At 44.1% G+C, this 24,720-nt stretch overlaps 1 protein-coding gene across 2 annotated transcripts; it reads left to right on the top strand.

Moving 5' to 3' along the window:
• The first annotated feature begins 80 nt into the window (after nucleotides 1-80).
• Nucleotides 81-24,471, top strand: OTUB2 (OTU deubiquitinase, ubiquitin aldehyde binding 2). 2 transcript variants are annotated; one of them, XR_003943360.1, is made up of 7 exons: nucleotides 81-234; nucleotides 4,921-5,022; nucleotides 16,353-16,471; nucleotides 18,434-18,518; nucleotides 19,448-19,642; nucleotides 21,106-22,262; nucleotides 23,063-24,471. XR_003943360.1 is itself a non-coding variant. In XM_030214699.1 (6 exons), the coding sequence occupies exons 1-6, from the start codon at nucleotides 232-234 to the stop codon at nucleotides 21,307-21,309; spliced, it is 708 nt and encodes a 235-aa protein (XP_030070559.1). In that variant the 5' UTR covers nucleotides 81-231; the 3' UTR covers nucleotides 21,310-24,471. The 2 variants fall into 2 exon arrangements, 1 of the variants encoding a protein (XP_030070559.1); XM_030214699.1 differs by having other exon boundaries at nucleotides 21,106-24,471.
• Nucleotides 24,472-24,720: the final 249 nt, after the last annotated feature.

Genomic DNA, 24,720 nt, shown 5'->3' with positions numbered 1-24,720 from the left:
AGCAGCGCCAAGTCGTTGCTTAGGAACGCGCGGGACCCATCTAACTTCCTGGTGACGTCGCGCGGTCCCGCTCTCCGATTGGTCCCCACGGCCACGCCGAAGAGGTTTAATTGTCCGGAGCTTGCGGCCGTTTCCTCGGTGGTTTAAATGGCGGGCCGAGGCTGTCGCTGGCAGGTCGGAATAGTACGTTAAACGGAGTTGCTGAGGTGACCGGGACTCGCCGCAGTCAGCATGGTTAGTGCGCTCAATCTCGTAAGCGGCTGGAAGGGGAAGAGTGGAAGCTGTTGGTTGGCCTAAATATTGCTGTTTCTGAAAACTAAACGAAAGTTGTACCCGGTCCCTTACCCTCTCGCACAGGAGCCGACTCAATAGTGAGAAAATTGCTTGTATGTGTCCAGGGAGGGGTTATTTCCATTGGGCTTGGCTCCCCCAATAATTTTGAAAAGTTGGCTCCTATGACCCTCTGCAGCCTCTTTTGTGTTTTGCGGCCGCAGCAGCAACTCTAGTATAACCTCCCTTCCTCCTCTTTCAATATTTTTGAAAACCTCAGCAATCATGATAAGCAGGGTTGCCAGGTGGAAATTTTTTTTCCAGCCCAAAAAACAGCCCAAAACCCGCCCAAACACAAACCCCGCCCCTATCACCCCCGCCGTCATCACCCCCGCCGTCACCGGCCCCGCCTCCCCGTCATCGGCCCCGCCTCCCACATCATCGGCCCCGCCTCCTACGTCACTAACCCCGCCCCCCGCGGCCGAAAAAGCCGCACAAAAAACTGCCCGGAAGCCCAAAAAACAGCCCAAAAAACCGCAACCCGCCGCGGGCAAAAATTTCCCGCGGCGGGTCGCGGAAAACCGCCCAATTGGGCGGTAAAACCGCCCACCTGGCAACACTGATGATAAGTCACATACACACAAAAATACAGGTTAAAATAAGAGCTCAGTTTGTGAGGCACTCAGGACCTACTATTTGGCAGGAGCGTGTCTCAAACTGCAAATGTGCCCTGTGCGATGCGCCCCAAAGGGCGCCTGTCATGCAGTCAGTGGCGTTCCTAGGGTGGCTGTCACCCGGGGCGGATCGCTGATGCCCCCCCCCCCCCCCCCCCCCGGTGCATTTTTACCTGCTGGGGAGGGAGTGCCGGGGCAGAGGGAGCACGGAACGAGCGGAGCCGACAGGCGCACGGCACCCCCCCCCCCCCCAGCGGTGTGCATCCGGGGCGGATCGCCCCCCCCTTGGTCCGCCACTGCATGCAGTTGCTCTTGGGTTCGGGTAAAACTTGGTTCCCGTGGACCTTGTGGCATTGGCATAGCCAAGGGTGGGCTTGGGTGGGCCTGCAGCATACCTATGATGTGGCTGGCAGGGATCCCCAAGCCCCACCAGCCGAAAACTCCCAACAACTGCCCCTCCTGCATACCTTGTAAGTAGCAGATCTTCGCCTGCAGTGACATACATACTGCTCGCACCGGCCCCACAGCCTTCCCTCTGATGCATTCCTGCCTAGGCGCAAAAAGGAAGATGCATCAGAGGGAAAGGTGTGGGGTCAACATGAGCAGTGTGTTTTAGTTGCTGCTCACTGCTGGTGAAAATCTGCCATTTAAAAGATATACGGGAGAGGGGGGGATATTTGAGAGACCATATGGCATGCAGGCGAGAGGAGAGACCAAATCACCTATGGGACAGGGTGAGGTTCTTCTGTCCAGCCATCTTGGGCCCAGGCCCACCCAAAATTGGGTGTCTGGCTACGCCCCTGCTTCGCGGATCCAAACCACACGGCCTCAAATACCATGAGTTGTTGTGCCTCATTTCGGCAAGGGATGCCAATGTTTGACACACTGGCTTGGCTCGCTCCCTGTGTGGCTGCGCACTTAGTTTCCTACGGCCTTGATCTTCAGTGCTCCCAAGAAGCTGCTACCCTAGCCTTGTCTATGAAACGACCCTGTGGGGAGGTGCCCTTCCTATTGTAGCCCAGCTTGTCCTCTTTCCACCCCAAAGTGAGAAAGAGGGTGGGATTTGATATACCACATTTTTGCACTTACAAATTGGTTTACATATTATATACAGGTACCTATTTTGTACCTGGGTCAATGGAGGGTTAAGTTACTTGCCCAGAGTCACAAGAAGCTGCAATGGGAATCAAACCCAGTTCCCCTATTTTTCAGGTTGCTGCACTAACCATTAGGCTTCTACTCGTCCCTAAAGAATTTCTTCTTTTTTTTTCTTTTCTGGCAAGTCAATTAACGCTCCATTGCCTCAGGTACACATTTAGAATGTAAGGGCCGCAAGAGAGGAAAATACTTATCTTGATACACTGGTAACACTATCCAATGTATCAAGGCATGAGCTTTTGAGGACCAGATTCCACTTCACCAGATGCAACATCCAACAAAAGGGACTCTGGTTCTCAAAAAGCTCATTTACAGCAGACTAAGGGGTGTAGTTATCAGCAGGAGCTATTATTTTACCACTAATTCTTGCTATTTTACCACATGTCCCATTTTATGCATTGAGAGGTAGTTACTAATAACTGGGGATAACAGTACAGTAGCCTACATTGATAGCTTCTCCTTAAAACGGCTACCCCCCCCCCCCCCCCTTTTAAAGTTCCAATTGTGAATGTAGGTAAAAAGTAAACGCTTATGGTAAAGCAAGAGAGAGAACTTAACAGCTCATGAAAATGCTGAACTGTGATACAGATTTGTTGTATAAGTGGAGTCTTGCTTTCTTTAAAGTGAAATGATAACTTGATGCTAAAAACTGGAGACAGCATTTTTAAATAGACTTCTTGTTTTTACTTCTAATTACTGTTTTGCAGCATTTGGTTTTAATATCTCTTACTAGTTAGGAGTTTTATCACTAGTAAAAAAGGCCCGTTTCTGACACAAATGAAACGGGCGCTAGCAAGATTTTCCTCGGAGTGTGTATGTTTGAGAGAGTGTATGTGAGAGTGACTGTGTGTGAGAGAGAGAGTGTCAATGTGCGAGTGTGTGTGTGAGAGTGAGTGAGTCTGGGTGCGAGTGTGTCTGTTAGAGAGTGTGTGTGTGAGAATGAGAGTGTGTGCAAGTGCGTATGTGAGAGAGAGTGTGTGTTTCACACAGATACAGTGTATGCGAGATAGAGAGTGTGAGTGAGACACAGACTCTCTGTGAGACTGAGTGTATGAGACCAAGAGAGTGTGTGAGTGACTGTGTGACACATAGAGAGTGAATGTGATAGTGTGAGACATAGAGTGTGTGAGAGACAGTGTGTGAGAGTGAGAGAGAGAAAGACGTTGACTGTGAGAGAGAGAGATTGTGTGTGTGACAGAGATACCTCCCTCCCTCTCTCTGGTGTCAGGCCCCCCCCCCCCCCCCCTCTCTCTCTGGTGTCTGAGCGTTACTGTGCAGGATGCTGAGCTCTGGCTGTGCTTCAAGGAACTGACCAATCCTATTTAATAGAATGCACCTCCAACATTCTGAAGCCGAGAAACCTCGTGTGGTTGGTCACTTCTGCCTGTGACGAACCTGGAAGTACGTGATGTCAATTCAGGAGATGGATACAGAGAGCAAGAGTGCCTCAGCCATGCAGTCAGCTTCAGAATGTTGGAGGTGCGTTTTATTATATAGGACTAGTAAAACAGGCCCGTTTCTGACACAAATGAAACGGGGGCTAGCAAGGTTTTCCTCGGAGTGTGTATGTTTGAGAGAGAGAGAGAGATGGGGTGTGTGTGTGTGTGTGAGTGAGAGAGAATGAGAGACAGACAGAGTGTGTGTGTGTTTGTGTCAGAGAGAGAGTGTGTGTGTGAGAGAGATAGAGTGTGTGTGTGTGTGGGGGGGCTCCAAGTTCCATGACCCCCTCCTTCCCTTCCTCTCCTCTCCCTCTCCTCTCCTCCCTCCCTCTCTCTCCACCCATCCGAGTTCTTGGCCCCCCCTTCCCTCCGTGTTCCATGCCCCCCTCTCCTTGGGGTGTGTATGTTTGAGAGAGATTGTGTGGGTGAGAGATGGAGTGTGTATATGAGAGAATGAGTGAGTGAGAGAGAGAGACAGAGTGTGTGTGTGTGTGTGTGTTTGTGTCAGAGAGAGAGACAGTGTGTGAGAGAGAGAGAGAGAGTGTGTGCGTGAGTCTGTGTGTGAGAAAGTGAAGCCTTCAAGCATTCGTGCGCTCTGTAAGGCTCCATCTCCTCAATAGACGACACGTAGTTCCGGAATGTTGCAGGAATGCTTCAAGGCTTGAAGGCTTCAGTTTCTCTGCTTCAGAATGTTGGAGGTGCGTTTTATTATATAGGATGTGATCTGAAAAAGTGAAGTAATTTCAATAAGACTGAAAACCACTAGCAAATCTGTTCACTTGCTGTTTTCACTTCTTCCTTGCTACTAATTTTATGGAATGCCTCTTCCTTTACCCCTATTTTACCATAGATTACGTTTAAATGTACTTTTGTTCCATAGCTGCAAGAATATTACTGGCAGAATGACACAATCTAACTCGGACATACTCAACTGGATCCAAGAGAAATGATAAGATAACATTGAAATCAGGAGTCGCTTCAATAGCAAGTCACCTTCAAGACTAACCCCTTTCAGTAATAGTTGCTACAGCTGATACTGCAGTTATCTAAGCAAAACAGCATTTTCTTTTGATTGGAGCTTCTTTATCTTACCCACCTCAATAAGTCAAGGGTCTCATTTGTATCAAGAGAATCTTTTATTCCTTCTACAAGTGAACCCAATCAAGACAGCCCCAGAATTAGGAATTAAGTAGCTCTTGAATCCCGTATTTTCTGTTGAGAGAATGCATTTTCATTTAGTTATTTAAAATGTTATCTGTAAGAGAAGACTATATTTCAGGGCAATTTATAGCAACACAAGTTTTCTTTGAAGTGGTTTGGAAACGTTGCTATGATCAGGTTGTCTGGTTTTTCTTTCCTTTTTTTTTTTTTTGTCCTAGAGTGATTATGGATTTTCCTTACACCTAATATCAGAAAAATGTGATATCTCAGTAATTCTTGATGAACGTCCTGACGAGGAAATATTCCAGTGGAAAGTTAAGGTAGAATGTTTACTCTATTTTTGTTATTTTTTTTTTTTTTTATAAAAGTATAAGAAGATGGAATTGGCTGTGGGCCAGCTCTCTGTCAGTGCTGGACGCTTCGATGCTGAGGCTCAGGTCTCTACTCCAGAGTCAGCTCAACCATTAGAGAAGATTAAGTAGTCACCTACAGGCAGATGATCAAAAGCAAACGCCGACGCTAGAGGCTGTTAGCGCCATACTAGCGCCGGCGTTCGCTACCGCCCCATGATCAGAGCCCTCGAGCGCGTGAAACAACGCGCTCGAGGGCTCTTTGCGCAAGTAGCAATCAAATGCATGCTAAACAGGGCTTAGCGCATTCATCGCCAATGATTTTATTTATTTATTTTATTACATTTGTATCCCACATTTTCCCACCTATTTGCAGGCTCAATGTGGCTTACAGAGTTTGGTTATGACATAGTCATTCCATGATATCAGATACAATTGGTGATGTACAAAGATTGAGTAAGGGAAGAGAGATCAGCGGTCCGTGCCAAAATTTGGGTCGCTGGCCACGGCAAACTCCACGCCAGCTCCGAGCTGGTGTTAGGGTTTGCAGATCATTGGGGAGGAATGGTGAGCCCTGTGTCCAGCATGCAGTTGCATGCTGGCAGGCCTCCGTTACCCCCCCCCCCCCCCCCCCAAAAAGCAAACCTGCCAACAGGGGGCTGGAGGTCTGGCGGACCTCCGGTCCCACCCCCCCCCACCCCAGGTTCAGGGAGGGCTGGAGGTCCGGTGGGTCTCCAGCCCCCCCCCCCCTCCAAACCACCAGAAAATGGTCCCTGGTGGCCGCTGGCCAACCCCCTCCCCCACCCAGTGAGCGACAGGGGTGGGCTGGATGTCCGGCGGACCTCCAGTCCACCCCAACTCCTCCCCCCCCAACGTTGTCAAGAATCTCTGGTGGTCCAGCGTAAAAAAGAACCCCCTCCCTCCCAGCGAGCGACGGCTGGAGGTTCGGCGGACCTCCAGCCTACCCCAACTCCCCCCCCCCCCCCCCCAACATTGTCTGAAGAATCCCTGGTGGTCCAGCGTAAAAAAGAACCTCCTCCCGGCCCCCCTACCTTAGTTGGAGGAGGGAGGTAGACTTCCCCCCTCCTCTTCCATGGGATGATGCCGCCGCAAAATGGCTCTGCCCAGCTCCACCCAGTGCATCCTGGGATGCGCTGGGCGGGGCTACAGACCTTATAAGGGAGCAATTCCCTTATATGGTCTGTAGCCCCGCCCAGCGCATCCCAGGATGCACTGGGCGGAGCTGGGCGCTGCCATTTTGCGGCAGCGTCATCCCATGGAAGAGGGAGGCAGGCTACCTCCCTCCTCCAACTAAGGTAGGGGGGCTGGGAAGGGGATCTTTTTTACGCTGGATCACCAGGGATTCTTGACAATGCTGGGGGGGGGGGGGGGAGTTGGGGTGGGCTGGAGGTCCGCGGGACCTCCAGCCCACCCCTGTCGCTCGCTGGGGGGGGGGGGGGGTTGGCTGGCGGCCAACAAGGACCATTTTCTGGGGGTTTGGGGGGGCTGGAGACCCACCGGATCTCCAGGCTTCCCTGAATCTGGGGGGGTGGGATCGTCGGGGGGACCGGAGGTCCGCCGGACCTCCAGCCCCCGTTGCTCGGGGCAGGGGTAGTCAGGGCCTGGTGGACCCATGGACCTCCAGCCCCTGTGTTTGACAGGTTTGGGCTTTTGACAGCCCAGACCTGTCAAACAAGTGCAGGAGGATTGTGCTGAGCGCATGCTCGGCACAATTCGCCCGCACTTCTACCCCATGATCAGAGATAATTGCGCTGCTTAAATTTGCATGCATTATCTATGATCATAGGTCTAATAGCGCGGGGCTTTTGATCATCTGCCTGCTAGGGTAGCAGCTTCTGGGGACGGAAAACAATAGGTCCTGACAACACAGAAACAACAGGAGGTACTTTTACCAGTAAGGAGGGTGGACAGTTTTTAAATAGCCTATTTACCCTGATTATTCTGGGAGGGGTGATGATTTGGGGAGGGGGAGGCAAGGAGCCTAAAGGTTAATTTGAAGGGAGAAGGCAGAAGGCTGAAAGTTTGTCCTTTGCAGGGATGAGCAACTACAATCCTTGAGGTTCATAATAAGTCGGTTTTCAAGATTTCCACAATGAATATGCATGAGATTGATTTGCATGTACTGCTTCTATTGTATGCAAATAGATCTCATGCATATTCATTGTCGAAATCTTGAAAACCCAACTGGGTTGTTGCCCTCAAGGACTGTGGTTGCCCACCCACCCCTGGCCTAGGGCATCTAATATCCTTTCACCTACTCTGCTCTGCTTCCTGTATTATCTGGGCCTGGGAATGCCACAGAGGCAGTGTTCAGTCCCTCAAAAGGGAAGGAAGAGAAGGCAGTGGTCATGCAGTGGCAACACTTCATGGCTAGGGGCAGAGCTCTTGTTAGCAGGTTCAGGAAGGGAGTACATTGTGGGAGGGAGATATAAAATAGGGGTGATACAAATGCTTCTTTGAAGCAAAGAACTGTTTAGCAAGCTAGTTATTTTTTAAAAAATACCATTTTCATTTCCTTCGCATGCCTTTGTTCTGTTTGCACTCCTGGGATATTCTGTGCAAAAGTACTTAGTAAAGTTCTGCATACTCTGTGAAAATATCACAATATAAACACTATCTTTGAGTAATTTAAAATACCGTACAGAAAGTTATTGCTCAGGCTTTTTTCTCCAGGTATGATCTATAGCTTCTTTTTTTATTTTCTTAATCTCAACTTCGCTGGTGACAGTGGTATGACTTGAGTATCCCTCCACCCTTATCCCTCTCATTTCCCTATTTTTCGATTCTGTGGTTTGTAACGTTAGGCCTTATATATATTTTTTTTTCTTTTCTGACTTCTTGAACAGTGATCCTTCACACCTGCCCTTGTTTGTGTACTTGTCATTCTGTGAATTCCCATTTCTTTATTTTCTTCATGTTCTTTTTTTTTTTTTTTTTTTTTTGCAATTTATTTTTTTATTGGCATAAAATAAAACAAACTTACATATAACCAATTACCTATAACATGTTTCACTGCATATAATAAAGCAAACTTACATATAACTGATTACCTAACGTGTTTCACTAAAAACACATGAACAATGCTTCCGTCCATGCACACACATAGGAACATACTTCAGCTGTAATACCATATTTTCTATCTCAAACATTTTCCTCCCCCATCGTCTTGCTCTTACACTATCTCGTTTGGACAATCATTAGAAAGCATCTTAAATCTTATTAAATCGATCCATTTGTTGACATCATATTGTTGTAATTTTACTGTTCCTTGTCAGCAGCAGCAGATGAATCCAGAAACTTGTGGGTATGACCATCTACCAGTAGGTGAAGATAGCGTACAATAGTGCTGTCCAATTCACGATTCGAATTGATTCATCAATTGTCCAATTCATCGATTCGTTTGTTTAAAAAATCAAATTTGTAAAAAACTCACACTTAGCTGCTTCCTCTGCCACCAGCCACCTTCCCGCCTTCCTTTGCGTCTTCGCGCAGGATGCGTGTCCTGCCCCCTCCATGCCGCCACTTTCCCACCTTCCCCCGCGGTGCTCCTCCTAAGACCCGGTAGCTCTCTGTTCTGCAAGCCTAAAAGACACACTCTGCTGGAGGGAAGATTGCAGTTCCGTCTTCTTCGCGCAGGATGCCCCCGGCCTTCATGCCGCCACGTCCGCACCTTTCCCTGTGGCGCCCCTCCTAAGACCTGGTGGCTGTCCGTTCCCCAAGCCTAAAATAATTCCCTCTGCTGGAGGGAAGATTGCAATTCCGTCTTCTTCACGTAGGATGCCCCCAGCCTCCATGCCACCATGTTCACAAATCTTGAACAGAATGGATTTGACGGAGAAAGAGAATAAATCAATGTCAGCATGCCCTGTTGGTCAAAGGACAGTAATATGGTCTGTATTTGCACAGTTGGATGATGAAACCATATAGAGTGGAGAATTTGTGAAATGTACACTTTGCAAAGTTAAAGTTAAACATAGTGGTGGCACCAGTAATCTTTGGTAGCATGTTGAAAGACATCATAAAACAAAATTTGTTGATCTGCAAGCTGAAGACACTTCTAACAAATCTGTTAAGTCTGACACTTTTGTGGCCACAAAGCCTAAAACATCAGCAGCCTCTTTTCCAGCCCGGGTTTCATGCTTTTTCCACAAGCCACTTCCACCAGCAGATAAGAACAAAATTGACACTGCCATCATGTATTTTATTGTTAAAGATATGCAACCATTTAGTGTTACAGATGAAGGCTTTTTGGCCTATCCTTAGTTTCTCAATGGGTGTTATAACATGCCATCACAGCAAACTTTAGGTAGAATGATTGATTGAAGTTAAATATGATGATATGTCCATCTACATTTTGAATCGGCTTCAAAGTCTGAGATATGCAAGCGTTACCACAGATCTCTGGACCAGCAGAACCATGGCGGCTTATATTACAATTACTGCACATAACATAGATGATGACTTTCATGCAATGAATATTGTGGTGGATACGCAGTATATGCTAGAGAGACAGGTGACAATATAGCAGATGCCTTGGAAAGGGCAGTGAAGAAATGGCAGCTAGAAGGCAAAGTTTTGGCAATTGTTACCGATAATGCTGTATCAATGAAAAAAGCAGTAGGGAAACTTATTCGCAAAGGAATCTATACTGCTCACTGTTGCTGTTTCAGACACACTCTACAGTTATGTGTGGAAGATGGGCTGCAGTCTCATCCAGCAATCTCTGATGTCATCAATAAATTCTGTGATATCGTCAGCACTTTCACATTACTATACTTACAGAAAGCTTGAAAACTGCTCAAGAAATGCTGGGAATATCAGTAAAGAAACTGATTGGTGATGTGAAAACACATTGGAACAGTACTTACATTATGTTGCGAAGTGCAGTTGAACTGAAGCAACCCATTGGTTTAGCTTTGAGCAGCAGCAATAAAATCACAAAGAAAGGTGCACCTGCCGAACATGACTATGATCTTGCCCAAGAACTCGATGTTTTGCAGGCTGTTGAGGAAGCCACAACAATTGCATCTGGAGAACAGTATGTTACTGTGTCTGTTGTTTATCTGCTGGTTGAACACCTGATTAATTCAATTGATACAACATGTGGGCAAGATTCAGGAGAGGAAGTTGATATCGATGATGAAGATATAGAATCGGCAAACCTCGCTTGAAAGAAGAGCTGAAGAAAAGTTTACTCCACAGATTTCAAGATATATTATTTGATAATTTATATAGATTAAGCAGCTTCCTGGATCCGAGATTCAAATCAATCTACGGTGAAGTACCAGATGTCATTGCAGTTGCAGCTCAAGAGATCATAAAAATGCAAACCACTGATGTACCAGTCAGCAGCGGCACAGCCATGGAGATCACTCAGACATTACCAGCTGTTCCACAGTTTGGAACACAGGATGTGGATAAGCCTCGACAGAAATGCAGTTTCTGGGAAACAGTGGAATATACAAATGTTTCCGCTAAGAAAGCCAAACTTCCATCACAAGTAGACTATGACAGTGATATTCGAATCGGATGCAGTTCAGAACTTGCTTGCTATAAAGGGAAAGGGAAATGGGACTTGATATACCGCCTTTCTGAGATTTTTGCAACTACATTCAAAGCGGTTTACATATATTCAGGTACTTATTTTTGTACCAGGGGCAGTACATGAAGATCCTTTGGAAACTGGCGGTGATGTTTTTTGTTTCTGGCAGCAAAGTCAAATGAAATTGCCACTATTGAACCGGCTTGCACAGAAGTTTCTGTGTATGCCAGCCACCTCTGTGCCCTCAAAGAATTTTTTTCTGTTCTGGACAAATTATAGCTGCAAGATGCAGTTGTCTGAAGCCAGCCAAAATGGACAAAATGATTTTTCTTAATAAAAATTGGAATATGTAGGACTTAACTAAACTTCACTTTTCACATGATGTAATACAGCATGGCGTGCTCACATTAAAGTTTGCCTTTGTTCAATTTCTGTTGCCCGTTTATTTTTACCTTTTTTGTTATAATATTAGCATGTGGGCCTCACTATTTCCATCTAGTTAAATTGAATCAAATTGATTCGAAAAACCAATTTTTCTTAAAGAATCAAATCATATTGAATCGAAAAATGTTTGACTGAATCGGACAGCACTAGCGTACAACAACTGAACTCTGCATATAGGACGGTATGCATTCTGGTCAGTCAGTATTCCTCTCTCTAGCAGGCAATGGACGGTCTTCCAGCAGCTTCTGGTTTCTTCTGTGAATTTTGGCTCCTGTTTTGGTTCAGTTGAGCCTAGGGAGTGATGAGGCTTGTGCTGGTGCCTATCTTGGGTAAACCTGGTTGTGCCAGGTCCCTCCCCCCCTCCTGCCGCTACCTTCTCCTTCCTTACAGGACAAAAAAGGGTCAAATTATGAGGCTACGCAGATTTTTTTTCTGCTATGGGCGTCTTAAATATAGGAGGGGAGTTGAGCAACGCCAAAGCCAGTGATATTACTGCCAGAGAAACTGGCAACTTCACAGGTACTAGCTTGGGGGTGAGTACAGTTTCAAATTTTTATTACTGTCGGCGTTTCCCTGCTTGTGGCTTTATTTCTTCTCTCCCTTCCTTCACAGTGGCGGCACTTGGCTTTCCCGTGGTTTCAGGCAGAGTGTGGCGTTGGGGTTATCAGGGAGTTGATTTCTGCCAGTTGGCCGGGCGCATGGCAGGCGCTTCAAATTCCATTGTGGGACTCTTCAGATTCTTCCCTTGCGGCTGCGTCGGCGGCTATCTTGGATTCCCCCACGGTTCCCTTTCTGCCTTGGACAGCACTGCTTTTCAAATTCAAGTGGTGGTTCCTGTGGTAATGTCAGAGTCTGAGTCTCATCCTCCCTCATCAGTTCCTTCAGATTCTGCCTCTCAGGTACCGTTCCCCCCAAAATTTGTTCTCCCTATGCACCAGGCTTACTTATTGAAAAGGTCTCTACCTTCTGCTTATTTTCAGTAGCAGTCTCCTTGTTCTTCATTAGATTCAGCTCCTAAAAAGACATGGGGTAGAACCCTTAGCAGATCTGGATCCTGTCTCTCCTCATTCTCCCTCTCAGAGGGGGGTATTTCTTCAGTATCCTTGCTTGCCACAGATGCTGCTTCTAAACATAGTAGATGACAGAGAAAGACCTGTACGGTCCATCCAGTCTGCCCAACAAGATAAACTCGTATGTGCTACTTTATATGTATACCTGACCTTGATTTGTATCTTCCATTTTCAGGGCACAGACCGTAGAAGTCTGCCAGTACTAGCCCCGCCTCCCAACTAGCCCCGCCTCCCAACCACCAGTGCTGCCACCCAATCTCTGTTAAGCTTCTGAGGATCCATTCCTTCTGAATAGGATTCCTTTGTTTATCCCACTCATTTTTTAATTCCGTTACCGTTTTCATCTCCACCACCTCCCGCGGGAGGGCATTCCAAGTATCCACCACTTTCTCCGCGAAAAAATACTTCCTGACATTTTTCTTGAGTCTGCCCCCCCCTAAACAGCGCTGGGGTAGTGTGGGAACCCTTACTGCCACCTCAATGGGTGGCGGTAAGTGCTCTTCCCCCCTACCCCCTCCCTTGCCGAAATGGCTGCACAGCAAGTGCTTTACTTTGCCGCACGGCCATTTCTTTAATTAAAAAAAAAAACCCAGCCTTTTACCTTGGTGCATGTCAAAAACACCTTTTGCTGCAGCTTAGTAAAGGACCCCTCTGTGTTTTGTTCTCCATTGAGTTCTCTATTTGGGTTGCTGTTTCAAATTCATGTTGCTTCAAGTTCCTGTTTCTAAATTTTGCCATTCTGTTGACTAGAGATGGAGAAGTTTGACTTTATTCTTATTATTTCCTTCTGCTTTGTTATGAGAAATACTAACTGACCAGAATGCATACAGTCCTATATGACAGAGTTCAGTTGTCCTCTATCTCCACCTGCTGGTAGGTGGTCATATCCCACAAGTTTCTGGATTCATCTGCTGTGACTAAAGGAAAGAAAATTATCAGGTAAAATATAATTTTTGCATGTGATAAATGCCCACAATTGTTTATATACTGTTCAGATGGAAATATAGATTGTAATTCTGGTCACAAGTGTGTAGAAATTTATAAATTTCTCTACATAAGGGTCTTTATTCTCCACTGATGTATTAGTAGAGATATGGGTGAACCTTGGACCCACATATAAATATGTGCTAAGCCTTCCAAAGTTTTTCCACCTGTATGCATCTCCACCACATTAGAAGTTACCCCTCTGATCGCACCCACGCCATGTTCCATCCTTGATATGACGCAATCTCTGCAATTTACTGGTTACAAGGTAGAGAATGGTTGCAAAGTGTTCTATACAGTATGTTTCAACTAATCATTTAGAGTTTAGAAAGGTTCTGGAACATTTCAGGCCAAGTTCTCTTTTTCCATCGAACCCAGGTCATTTGCCCAAGCTACCAAATGAGATGATTCTCTTATATAAGAACCAATAGTAACCCAAAAACCTTTGACAATAATCCTTTGTTCTTAATCTGCCTTTTGAAAATTTCCTGAAACACTCGTTTTTCCATATCTGATGTTTGCCTTCTAAAATATGACTTACCTGCATTTGTGATTCCCCATTTCTTTTATTATGTATACTATTTGGATAATTTTTACTGATTTGCAGTAGATCAAATAAGTACAAAACAAAAATGCAGAACTTTTTTTTTTTTTTTGGCATAATTCCCACAAGTACTGAATAATTACATAAAAAACACCAGTCACTTCTGTAGGCTTGATCCTTCTCTCCCCACTTCCGCCTCTCTCCTTCCACCCTATTAGTAGAGCAGTGGGCTAAGAACCAGGGAAGCTCAGTTCAGCTCTCACTGCACAACTTGTGATCTTGGGCAAATTATTTAACCTTCCATTGCCTCAGGTACAAATTCAGATTGTGAGCCCTCCAGAGACAGAACAATACTTACTGGACCTGAATTTAACTCTTTTGACCTACAAATGAAAAAGTTGTGGGCTGAATCCAAATTCCTCCTCCTCCTTTCCCCTTTTCAAGTTTAACAACCCCCAGCTCCATCTTGTCTTTTCCTCACTTCTTCCACCTCCATGCTGGCCTGCATTGGATACAGCTGCTGCTGCTGCCTTCTAGATCATGATGGCCAAGGCTTCTTTTTCCAACTTGCATTGGTTCACATCAGGGGCGTATCTGGACTCTGGCGGTAGGGGGGGCCAGAGCCAGAGGGAGGGGGCACATTTTAGCCCCCCCCCGGTGCCACCGATCCCCCCCCCGCCATTTCTGGACCCCCCCTGCCATTTCCGGACCCCCCCTCGCCACCAATGACACTCTCCACCCCCTCCCGCCGCCGCCAACCCTCCCCCGCTGCTGTCACTTACCTTTGCTGGCGGGGGACCCCAACCCCCCGCCAGCCGAGGTCCTCTCTTCCATGCAGGCTGCAAGTTGCAATGCTTCCTGTTCTTCTGAGTCTGACGTCCTGCACGTACATCGCGCAGGACGTCAGACTGAGTTCCAAATTCTGAGTCTGACGTCCTGCACGTTGTACATGCAGGACGTCAGACTCAGAAGAACAGGAAGCGTTGCAACTTGCATCCTGCACGGAAGAGAGGACTTCGGCTGGCGGGGGCTTGGGGTCCCCCGCCAGCAAAGATCGGCGACAGGTTGTGGCGGGCGGGAGGGGGAGGTGGAAAGGGTCGATGGTAGGGGGGTCCAGGTCGAAATCTGCGGGGGCCCAGGCCCCTGTGGCCCCACGCAGATACGCCCCTGGTTCACATTGCTGCCTCCAGGCACACATGCGCTGCTGCTGCTGTTCCCTTCCTTTTCTGAGCCATTTAAGCTGATGCTGTTACGATTACCCTGTCCCTTGCAAAATTCTGCAAGAAAATATAGCCTTTTATGCTGTGCTGTTGAGCAGAATTCCTGGAGGAGTATATTGCGTAAAATATTAAAGCCTGTGAAAGTGACCGGTTCTTTCATTGATCAGTTTGGGCATTTAGTGGACTAAATTTACAGTTTCACAACTGAGTTTTTTTTTTTTTTTGTTACATTTGTACCCCGCGCTTTCCCACTCATGGCAGGCTCAATGCGGCTTAAATGGGGCAATGGAGGGTTAAGTGACTTGCCCAGAGTCACACCAATGTGGCCGCGCAAGCTTCTGCTTCTGTGAGTCTGACGTCCTCACAGAAACAGAAGCCTGCGCAGCCTTCTACATGGAATGTTGCTAGTGGAATAGCAACATTCCATGTAGAATCTCCAACAGTAGCAACATTCCATGTAGAATCTCCAATAGTATCTATTTTATTTTTGTTACATTTGTACCCCGCGCTTTCCCACTCATGGCAGGCTCAATGCGGCTTAAATGGGGCAATGGAGGGTTACGTGACTTGCCCAGAGTCACACCAATGTGGCCGCGCAGGCTTCTGCTTCTGTGAGTCTGACGTCCTGCACGTTCGTGCAGGACGTCAGACTCACAGAAACAGAAGCCTGCGCAGCCTTCTACATGGAATGTTACTAGTGGAATAGCAACATTCCATGTAGAATCTCCAACAGTAGCAACATTCCATGTAGAATCTCCAATAGTATCTATCTTATTTTTGTTACATTTGTACCCCGCGCTTTCCCACTCATGGCAGGCTCAATGCGGCTTAAATGGGGCAATGGAGGGTTAAGTGACTTGCCCAGAGTCACAAGGAGCTGCCTGTGCTGGAAATCGAACTCAGTTCCTCAGTTCCCAAGTCCACCACCCTAACCACTAGGCCACTCCTCCACTCCATTTCATACTAGAATTTTTAACTTCATAATAGCTGTTTGGTAAAATTTCAATAGTTGGATGAATCTACCAAGAATAGAGACCCTTATTTCATTCTTGAATTAATGAAGTCCATATATAATTCTCAAATTTGAAGGGCAACAAACAAGACAGAGGTGATAATCTAGTTGCTAAATTAACCTGCAATTAGCTTGAGAATTGTGCACTCAAAGGAAACCTAGCTCTTGAGCTAGAAAATGCTGCTTACAGCTTGTTTGACTTTTATTTCTGTGTATCTATGTGATTCTCGTATAAAGGGAAATTGATTTACTCTTTTAGAATGTAACGATGTGGCTTTAAAGCCATCAAATTATTCTTGGTAGTTAATGACATCATGTAAAGTGAAAACTGATGAACCTGTCACTTTTAATAGTTCAGATTTGCTATTTTCTTGAACTTTACAGTCTTGCAGGTAAAAAACATTTTTTTTTATTCACATCTGCCTAAGGACACGCTTTAATTCAAGCGTTTTTATGTATTAAGGACCTCAGTAAAAGATACTCTTCAATTAGAAAAACCCTTGGTGATGGAAACTGTTTTTATCGAGCATTAGGCTATGCTTACTTGGAATCTCTTCTTGGAAATCCCAGAGAAATACATAGGTACGTCTTTAGTTCTAGATTTCAGTACAGCATTTGATTTGTTGCATTGTTAACTTGTCTAATCTGGACTGTATATCAAAAGCATTGTTGCATGATTCACTGTCTGGTTATTTTCTTGAATGGACTGCTTCCTCTCTATTTTTAAATTTAAAACCTGGCCTTCTGATATTGAAATAGTTCATTCCGTTATTGAAGACTCAGTTGTGTGGTGGTTGGGTTGGGGGGGGGAGGAGTTCTTTGATGATAACTGATATTTACTTATTTTGTCATGTTTATTGATGTTTGTATTGCAATTTGTCATCAATAAAAATGATTTCAAACTAAATTTAAAACCAGGTGTTTGCTTGAGTGCAATTTACACTACTGGCTGCCCCTGAAGTGCAGGGGATCCAAGAAAAGAGAAATCCCAGTTTTTAATCACTCCTGGATCTTTTGAAGTAGTCTCTGTCACTGGGAGCCCTTTCTGAAACTGTCATTGGGGTTATTAATTTAAACGTATGCCACAGATGTTTGCCTGTGTGGAAGTGAATGTGTAGAAACCAGCATAAAATACATCATTTACCCAGAATGCCCACTAAAACTGAAATATTGAGTGCTCCATTGTTAGAGAAAAATTTTCAGACTGATCCAGCGGACTAGATCTATCAGAGTGAAAATTGTCCCTCTAGAGTGACCAGCGAACATTCTTAGAGGCAGGGTTGGGGTGGTAGGGAGGGGCTTTGCTACAGAAATTTCAGTGCTATGCAGTTAACAAGTTCTGTGGTTATCATGCCCAAAGAGATAGTAGAGGAAAATCTAGTCAGATGCCTAGCCATCTAACTTGAAGTGAATTTTCAGTTGCAGCCTAATGTAGCTGGTTATCTTGCTAAGTGTGGTATTGAAAATTGCTGTACAAACAGGAAAAAATCTTCCACAAGGATATCAGATAAAACACAAGAGTGGAAGAAGCCAAACACAATCCTCAAGTGGATCACAAAGTTGTTTATTCATCCAAAGTTGAAAGATTGAACACTTCCCAGTTCTGACAGACTAAACCCAACACAGGCCTTGTTTCGGCACCCAAAGCCTTCATCAGGGGTTCTAAGCAAGTGGGATTACTATAGAATATGCATGAATGGTATACAGCTTTTATGAAAGCAGAGAAATGTCCTCTTCTCTCAGAACTTTTCAGAATGTTCATGTTATTACTGGCTCAGGGCACTACAAACTGTTGAGCCGGTCCTGGTGCAAACATGAACATTAACACTTTCTGAGAAGTGTCCTCTTCTCAGAAAGAAAATTAAGTGAGACATTTCCTCTTTATAGTTTTGAATCTAAGGGAACTGCTTCAAACAGCCCCTTTCAAGGTATCTCAATAATCAGACTGCCCTCATTAACCTCTGCAAATATTCTACTTCCTCACACCTTAACACCTAATTCAGGTTGGTGGCAGTGCTACCTCTTCAGTAACAAAATCTTGTTCTGTCTTTTAGAACAAGATTTGAGCCTTCCTATTAAAGTTTTTTTGGCTGTTAAGTTTCTACCTCTGGAAAAAGTTTGTTTAAAACTATGGGGAAAGTGGCTAGAGAAATTTTCAGTTTAAAACTATGGAACTAGTTAATAATGCTTGCTTTTCTCTCTCTTGCTTCCCCACCCCCCCTAAGATTAAACTAGGTCCTGCAGTTGCCTGTTAGAGGCAGTCTGTTAATGCGGTGGTACAAAGTTCAAGTTTTAAAACTAGGGGGGGAATGAGTATAGAGATTAGTTGATAAAGTTTGCTTTTTTGTATTTTTATTCTGCCTATCACTAACATACAATTCCTCCTTTAAACCTCAATCTTTAAGTTCCCAAAGCACAAGGCAAAATGTTCACTTAACAGAGAAATGTCCTCTTTTCTCAGAACTTTTGTTCTTTGTATGTTGGATTTTACAATGATGAACAAAAATATGAGCAGTCACCAGTAAAATTCTAATTTCCTTTCAGGTTTAAAGAGATTGTGATAAGAAGCAAAAGTGAACTTTTATCTGCTGGATTTGATGAAAATGTATTTCGTAACTACTTTAATGATGTAAGTACCCAGCCTGAATGAGCATTTTGCATACGTTATCTGACGAGCCTCTTTACGTTCTGCTGCTAGTCAACGAGATACTCTTATCAGTTGAGGTACAGGATCTTATGTTAAGTGTATTAGCAATTGGGATACATGACTTCTGACCCAGGCATCTTCACAGAAACACGGCCGTGTTGATTTTTTGATTCACAACTGCCGTTCTGTATTTTTGGATGTACAACTTAACTTTTATGTGCTGGATTATTAAACCATTTTTAAAAAGAGTAACCCTTGGTAATTTCTTCCTTGAATCTTTTTTTATTATCTTTGCTGTTCTATTTTATCTGTTCCATGAGGACCTTGTTCTTCCTCTATTTTTTTACTACTTTATGTAGCACATGTAGTTCCAAGTACACGAATATAATACATTTTAATAAAGATTTCACTGTGGAATATGTTATCGCGTATGCCAGCTTGAATCTTTTTGCATTCCTAAATGTTGCTTTTCCATGTTGACTACCTTATGAAATTTAGATGTCAGCATTTCATATAATGTATTTCTAATATAGAAATGCCTGTTCTAGATGCTGTTTGATCTATTAAAACAAAAAAAAATAAACGTTCAACCTTGGTGCTTATGTGATAGTTTTGATGTTTGCATGTGGTGGTGGGTTATGTGTGTATTCTCCTTAATTTGGAAACAGCTTGAAGTATGGATCTGAAAATTTGGGGCTGCAGTAGGGTATCTTAGCCAGGGATGCACGTGTTTGGGATTTTAATTTTTGTGCTTTTGATGCTTGGGAGGAAAGAAATACCAGTGGAAGACTTCAGTAGGATGCTATAATAGAACGGAGCCTCCTTAGAAATCATTTTTTATACCTGTCATGTGTTTTCCTAAAGTTCATCAGAGTTAGCTTCTTGTTTGTCACATGACAAATTGTTTTCAGTTTTTTAGTGTGATTGAACTGATTGAAAGAAATGGTTCAAGTACTAGCCTCCTCCGAGCCTTCAATGACCAGAACTGGTCGGATTGCATTGTCCAATATCTTCGGTTACTGACTTCAGCATTCCTGAGGAATCGAGCAGATTTCTTCCAGCACTTTGTTGATGATGGAATGGCTATAAAGGATTTCTGTGCACAGGTTTGTTTTTGTATTTAGTCCATTTCAATAAAGGAAACACTACAGAAACAATTCTATAACTAGGTGCCTCCAATTAAGCGACTGGAGGGTGCCAGGAACCCAGGCGCCTAGGTCCCAGTATAGAATATTAATATAACCATAGCTGTTGTAAGTGTGCATGCTTACGTTTGGCAGATAGGCACACTGTAAGTTACGCAGTGTATCTCCCGCTCATGCTCCGCCTCTGTATTAGTTCCCCTTGCAAGTACCCACTATGTAAGTTAAGTGGGTATTTATTGAATAGTGCTTAGGTACCTTACTAGCATTTACGCTGTAAGTTAGCACTTACGTGTGTAAAGGCTAGTATTCAAAACATTTCTGCATGTAATGCTTATATAAATGTGAGTTCCTAGGTCACAGAATTGGCTCAACAGATCTCAGGCATCACATTGTCATGATGACTAGAAATTTGCTTTTGACACCTGTGGTTTTTGTGGTCCTTTAAAAAAGGAAAAAAAGGTGTTTTGAATTGTCACCAAAGCAGGAGCTTCTTTTTACCTGCACAACATGGCTCTGTCTGAATCATGTGGTGCAGGAAGTCTTGCACTAGTCTCACAAGAACCCAAGACCAACGTGAGAGTTTCTGCACTGCACAGCTCAAACTCACACAGAGGCGTGCTGTGCAGGGAGGAAGAAGGTTCTGTTTTGTGGCTCTTGAGAACTAGCTAGGGCATGGAAGGAGGCTGACTGGAGTGTGAGGGGAGGGGGTAATGGTTGGGGGGGCTGATAACTGGCTTGTGGGAGGGTAAGGACTGTGGAGGTCACTGACTAGTTTGTAGGGAGAATAGGGACTGTCTGTCCAGTGGGCCTCCAGACCCCACAACCACTTCCCACCCGACAGAGGCCCTGGTGGTCTAGCCCCCCCCCTCTCGGCAGAGGTCACGACCCCCTACCCCCCCCCCGACAGAAGAGAGGGTTGTAGGTCCAGTGGACCTCTAATCCCCACCTAGTGGTCTAGCTGCCCCAAATCCCTCTCCCCCTCCCCCATACAAGATGGTGGCGGAGGGAGTAACACTCCCACTTCCTTCCAGCGCTGCCTCCAAAATGGCGGCACCCTGCCCAGCCCAGTGCATCCTGTGCCTTTGTGTCGGGGGGGGGGGGAGGGGGGTGTCATTTTCCTTTCCACATGCTTATCTAGCAGTTTGCATCACTGCCAGTTATAAGCTACATTGCATCCAGTTACCTCATTCATGGACCTGTCAGCTATGGCCGTGCATGCACCAGTTATTCAGTAATGGCCAGTAGCCAGGTCTTGTGGGCTCAGAGGCATTTTCTGCGTCCTTTTCAAAAGCGGAGAACTTTGACTTACAACAGCTGGCATCATGGGGTTTTGGTGGCCAGATGTCCCATAGTGCTTTTCATTTCAATACAGGAATCCTTGAATTGCTGCATTTCTCTAAATAATTCTGTATTGAAATTTTCAGGAAGTGGAACCTATGGCCATGGAGTGCGATCATATTCAAATAACTGCACTTTCGCAAGCTTTGGAAATACCTCTTCAAGTAGAATATGTGGATGAAACTTCTACTGCGGTTAATTATCATAGATTTCCTGAAACAGCCATTCCTTCAGTTCATATGCTGTATACAAGAGCACATTACAACATACTATATAAATCTGAAGCATAGTGTTGGCACTTTCATCTTGTACTTTTATATATAGAATAAAGACAATTCAGTTTTCCCTAATGGTAATATTAATGTTTATTAAAAGCATAATATTTTTTTGTAATATGTCAATTAATACTTGCAAATATGAACTTTTATTTTCAGGAGGGTTCCTTTCATCTGTGATAGGAGTTTGACTTATAGCTCTAAGGGTAATGATTTTTCTAACACCACCCCCCCTCCCCCGTTTACTAAGCCGTGCTAGCAGCTGGCGGTGCGGTACTGCTGACACAGTCCATTCACTTTGGGTTGTCAACAGTGCTGCATGGCTTTGTAAACGGGGTATGTCAAATATCAATCTGAACAATAAGAGTGAAATTATGCAGGATGAGCAACTTGTGTGCATCAGAAATAGAGGTGCTTACTGGTACAGTACTGTCTTTTTAAAGTACTTGTGTGGTGAGATTCCACTATGTTTACCTCTGAAACTCTTATCACAGAATATGTTGCATCTTGTGGATGCATATTCTCTTATCTTTATTTTTTTTGTATTGCATGTTGGTGAATTTACTTTTCAGCAACTGTATTTTTGATACAATAAAATGTTTTTCTAAACTATACCATCAGCTGTCCTTACTGAACAGTGCTTTATCATTGCCCTTGTCCTCTTTCATGACATGGCTGATAATGAGGCACATTAATATTTTAGTTATTCAAATCCTTCTCAATGGCTTAAAACAGAAACTTTGGACATTGGGGGAATGTGAGAATCTAAACCTTCAATATTGCTTAAATTTGCTGCTTTTTGGTCCAATATATAGATATGTAATATGATACTTGCTAAATTTACACTTCAAATTATACTGTGTGTTGTAGAAAAGGCAAGGACAAATAGAACTTGGGTATACATATAAAGTATCACATACCATGTAAAATGAGTTTATCTTGTTGGGCAGACTGGATGGACTGTACAGGTCTTTATCTGCCCTCATTTACTATGTTACTTTCACCAAATGTTACTGTCTAGATCATTATCAGTTCAGGATTCTGCATTTGGCCAGGCTGCTGCTGGGATCTATTTGCATTGTGATGAATCAGTTCCTTCATTAAACCTTCCCTCCTTCCATTATACCTCCTGGCCACTATGACTGAAAATTTTATGGCCCATCTGTAACAGGGGTTCTCCATAGACAAAAGAGAAATGCAGCCACACTCACTCTCCCCTCAAAAAAAAAAAAAAAAAAAAGAGAGAGAGGAGGAAATACAGAGAATTCTCATGATCTCTTGACTTTTGCTCTGTCATGGACTGAGGGAAAGGAAGGAGAACGAGGCATGTGAATCCCAGTACGTGTTCAAAGAGGTCTAGTCCGGCACACAAGGCTCTGGCAAATTGTCAGGTAGAGAATTCCTGCATTCCCTCGCTGTCTACAGAGGACCCCCATTATAGGAAAGCAGTTTTGCTTTCTTGAATTTGGTCTCTCTTGTGTGAACAATGACAGTTTCTTTGAGATCTTTTACAAACATTTAGGGTAGGATGCATATTCTAGTTCAGATTCACTCAACTGTGGTGAAGATGGATCAGATGGTAATTCTTGCAAGTTATTTTGTCAAGGTGATTGGGGCAGTACTGGGCTTCCAGTGTGTCTGAACTTAATTCTGACTCGGATAAGGATTCATCTCCTTTCCTGCAGCTCGAACTTGGGTATACATATAAAGTATCACATACCATGTAAAATGAGTTTATCTTGTTGGGCAGACTGGATGGACCGTACAGGTCTTTATCTGCCGTCATTTACTATGTTACTGTCTAGATCATTATCAGTTCAGGATTCTGCATTTGGCCAGGCTGCTGCTGGGATCTATTTGCATTGTGATGAATCAGTTCCTTCATTATACCTTCCCTCCTTCCATTATACCTCCTGGCCACTATGACTGAAAGTTTTATGGCCCATCTGTAACAGGGGTTCTTGGAGATAACTGCTGTAGAGTGGTGTTTTGCTGAAGTGGATTTGATATTCCTTGGAGAAAACTGTTAATTTATCTGATCCACAATACTCTACAGTTCTGTAATTACTGGGTGTAGTTGTGAAGCAGATTAATTCCACATCGACCGTAGTTGTCACTCAGATCCTTTGTATGTCATTACAGATTAGATGTGCAGGCTGAAGCCTTTGGAGCTAGGATCAGATCAGGCCTTTATGGGTCCTGCCCATGATTGATATTGCTTTGGTATTTCCCACACATCTGGACTGGTCTAGTGGGATGATAAGGAAGGAAGGAGAAATTAGATCTTATCTGCTAATTTTCTTTCTTCAAGTTTCTCCAGACCAGTCCAGAACCCTCCAGTGATTACTGAGAATTGTTGTAGAATGAAGGATTCTACATATGTCCCAGGTGTTCTTGTGTTATACTTTGGTTCTGCAGTTGGTATTATAGTCTTGTTTGTTCAAGATGTTTTAGTTGTTTTCATATTTCCAGGATTTTGAGGAATAAAGGGGCAATTCTATAAAGGGTCAGGTACCAAGATGTAATGCGCGAAGCACTAACTCTATAAGGGCATCTGGATGCCCAGATTCCATTACACTGAATACTAGTGTAGTTAGCATTACACCATAGCAGTAGCAGGCATAAATGTGCACACCTAAATGCAACAATTTAGCATAACAACAGTATTCTATAAGTTTCATGCAGAACTACACTTAATCAACTCAAAAAAAGGGAGAGGAAAAAGCCTCAGAAAATGCAGGGCATTTTTCTACAACTCCTTAAAAGAGAACAGAGCTGGATTTTTCGTTTGGGCTGTTTGCAACCGGCTGGCCTAAATTTTAACCTTAAGCTAGTTCATTTTTTTTGTGAACCAACGAATTTATATGAATCTATTTAGAAAGTTTTTTGATTGGCTGTCTATTTAAACATGACCAAAACATGCTGAGCCACCATTTTGAATGTGCTCAGCTAAAATAGTAAAACAGTGAGCAGGACAAGCAGTAAGCCATTTTTGAAAGTGGTAATATGACCGGTTTGTTTTTCTTTTTTTGCAGCGCTGGATTTTTCTGTCTTCCCCTGACGCAGTAGAGTGGCCCGCGAAACAGTGGCCAGTGTTGGGGTGATTAGCATGCTGCACTAAAGCTAAGTAGTTATATTTTTGAATTGAATATGAAGTGGAATTTGCTTTAAAAAAAATCTAGATATAAAATCCAAATAAAAATTATGCCAACTCTCAATTTGGAATGAGGTTTTTTTTATGCCTGTTCCTTTAACAAAACTTTGAAGTAAAATGTCCTGCATTTTCTGAGACTTTTTCCTCTCCCCTTTTTTTTAGTTGATTGAATATAGTTCTGCAAATAATTGTAGCAGAACATGATACTAGTGAAGTGTTTTTCTGTGATTTTGGTGGGACTTAAGCAAAGAAAATACCTTTACCCTTTTAAT

The sequence above is a fragment of the Microcaecilia unicolor genome, chromosome 9 (assembly GCF_901765095.1).
Source record: "Microcaecilia unicolor chromosome 9, aMicUni1.1, whole genome shotgun sequence".
Lineage (NCBI taxonomy): Eukaryota > Metazoa > Chordata > Amphibia > Gymnophiona > Siphonopidae > Microcaecilia > Microcaecilia unicolor.
The sequence above is the reverse complement of the archived record's forward strand: the minus strand, read 5'-3'. Positions and strand labels throughout refer to the sequence as shown.

Excerpts from the sequence above, each read along its gene's own strand:
- OTUB2 (XM_030214699.1), top strand. Across the intron at positions 5,023-16,352 it reads TATTCCAGTGGAAAGTTAAG|GACCTCAGTAAAAGATACTC; the intron begins GTAGAATGTTTA and ends TTATGTATTAAG. Across the intron at positions 16,472-18,433 it reads AATCCCAGAGAAATACATAG|GTTTAAAGAGATTGTGATAA; the intron begins GTACGTCTTTAG and ends ATTTCCTTTCAG.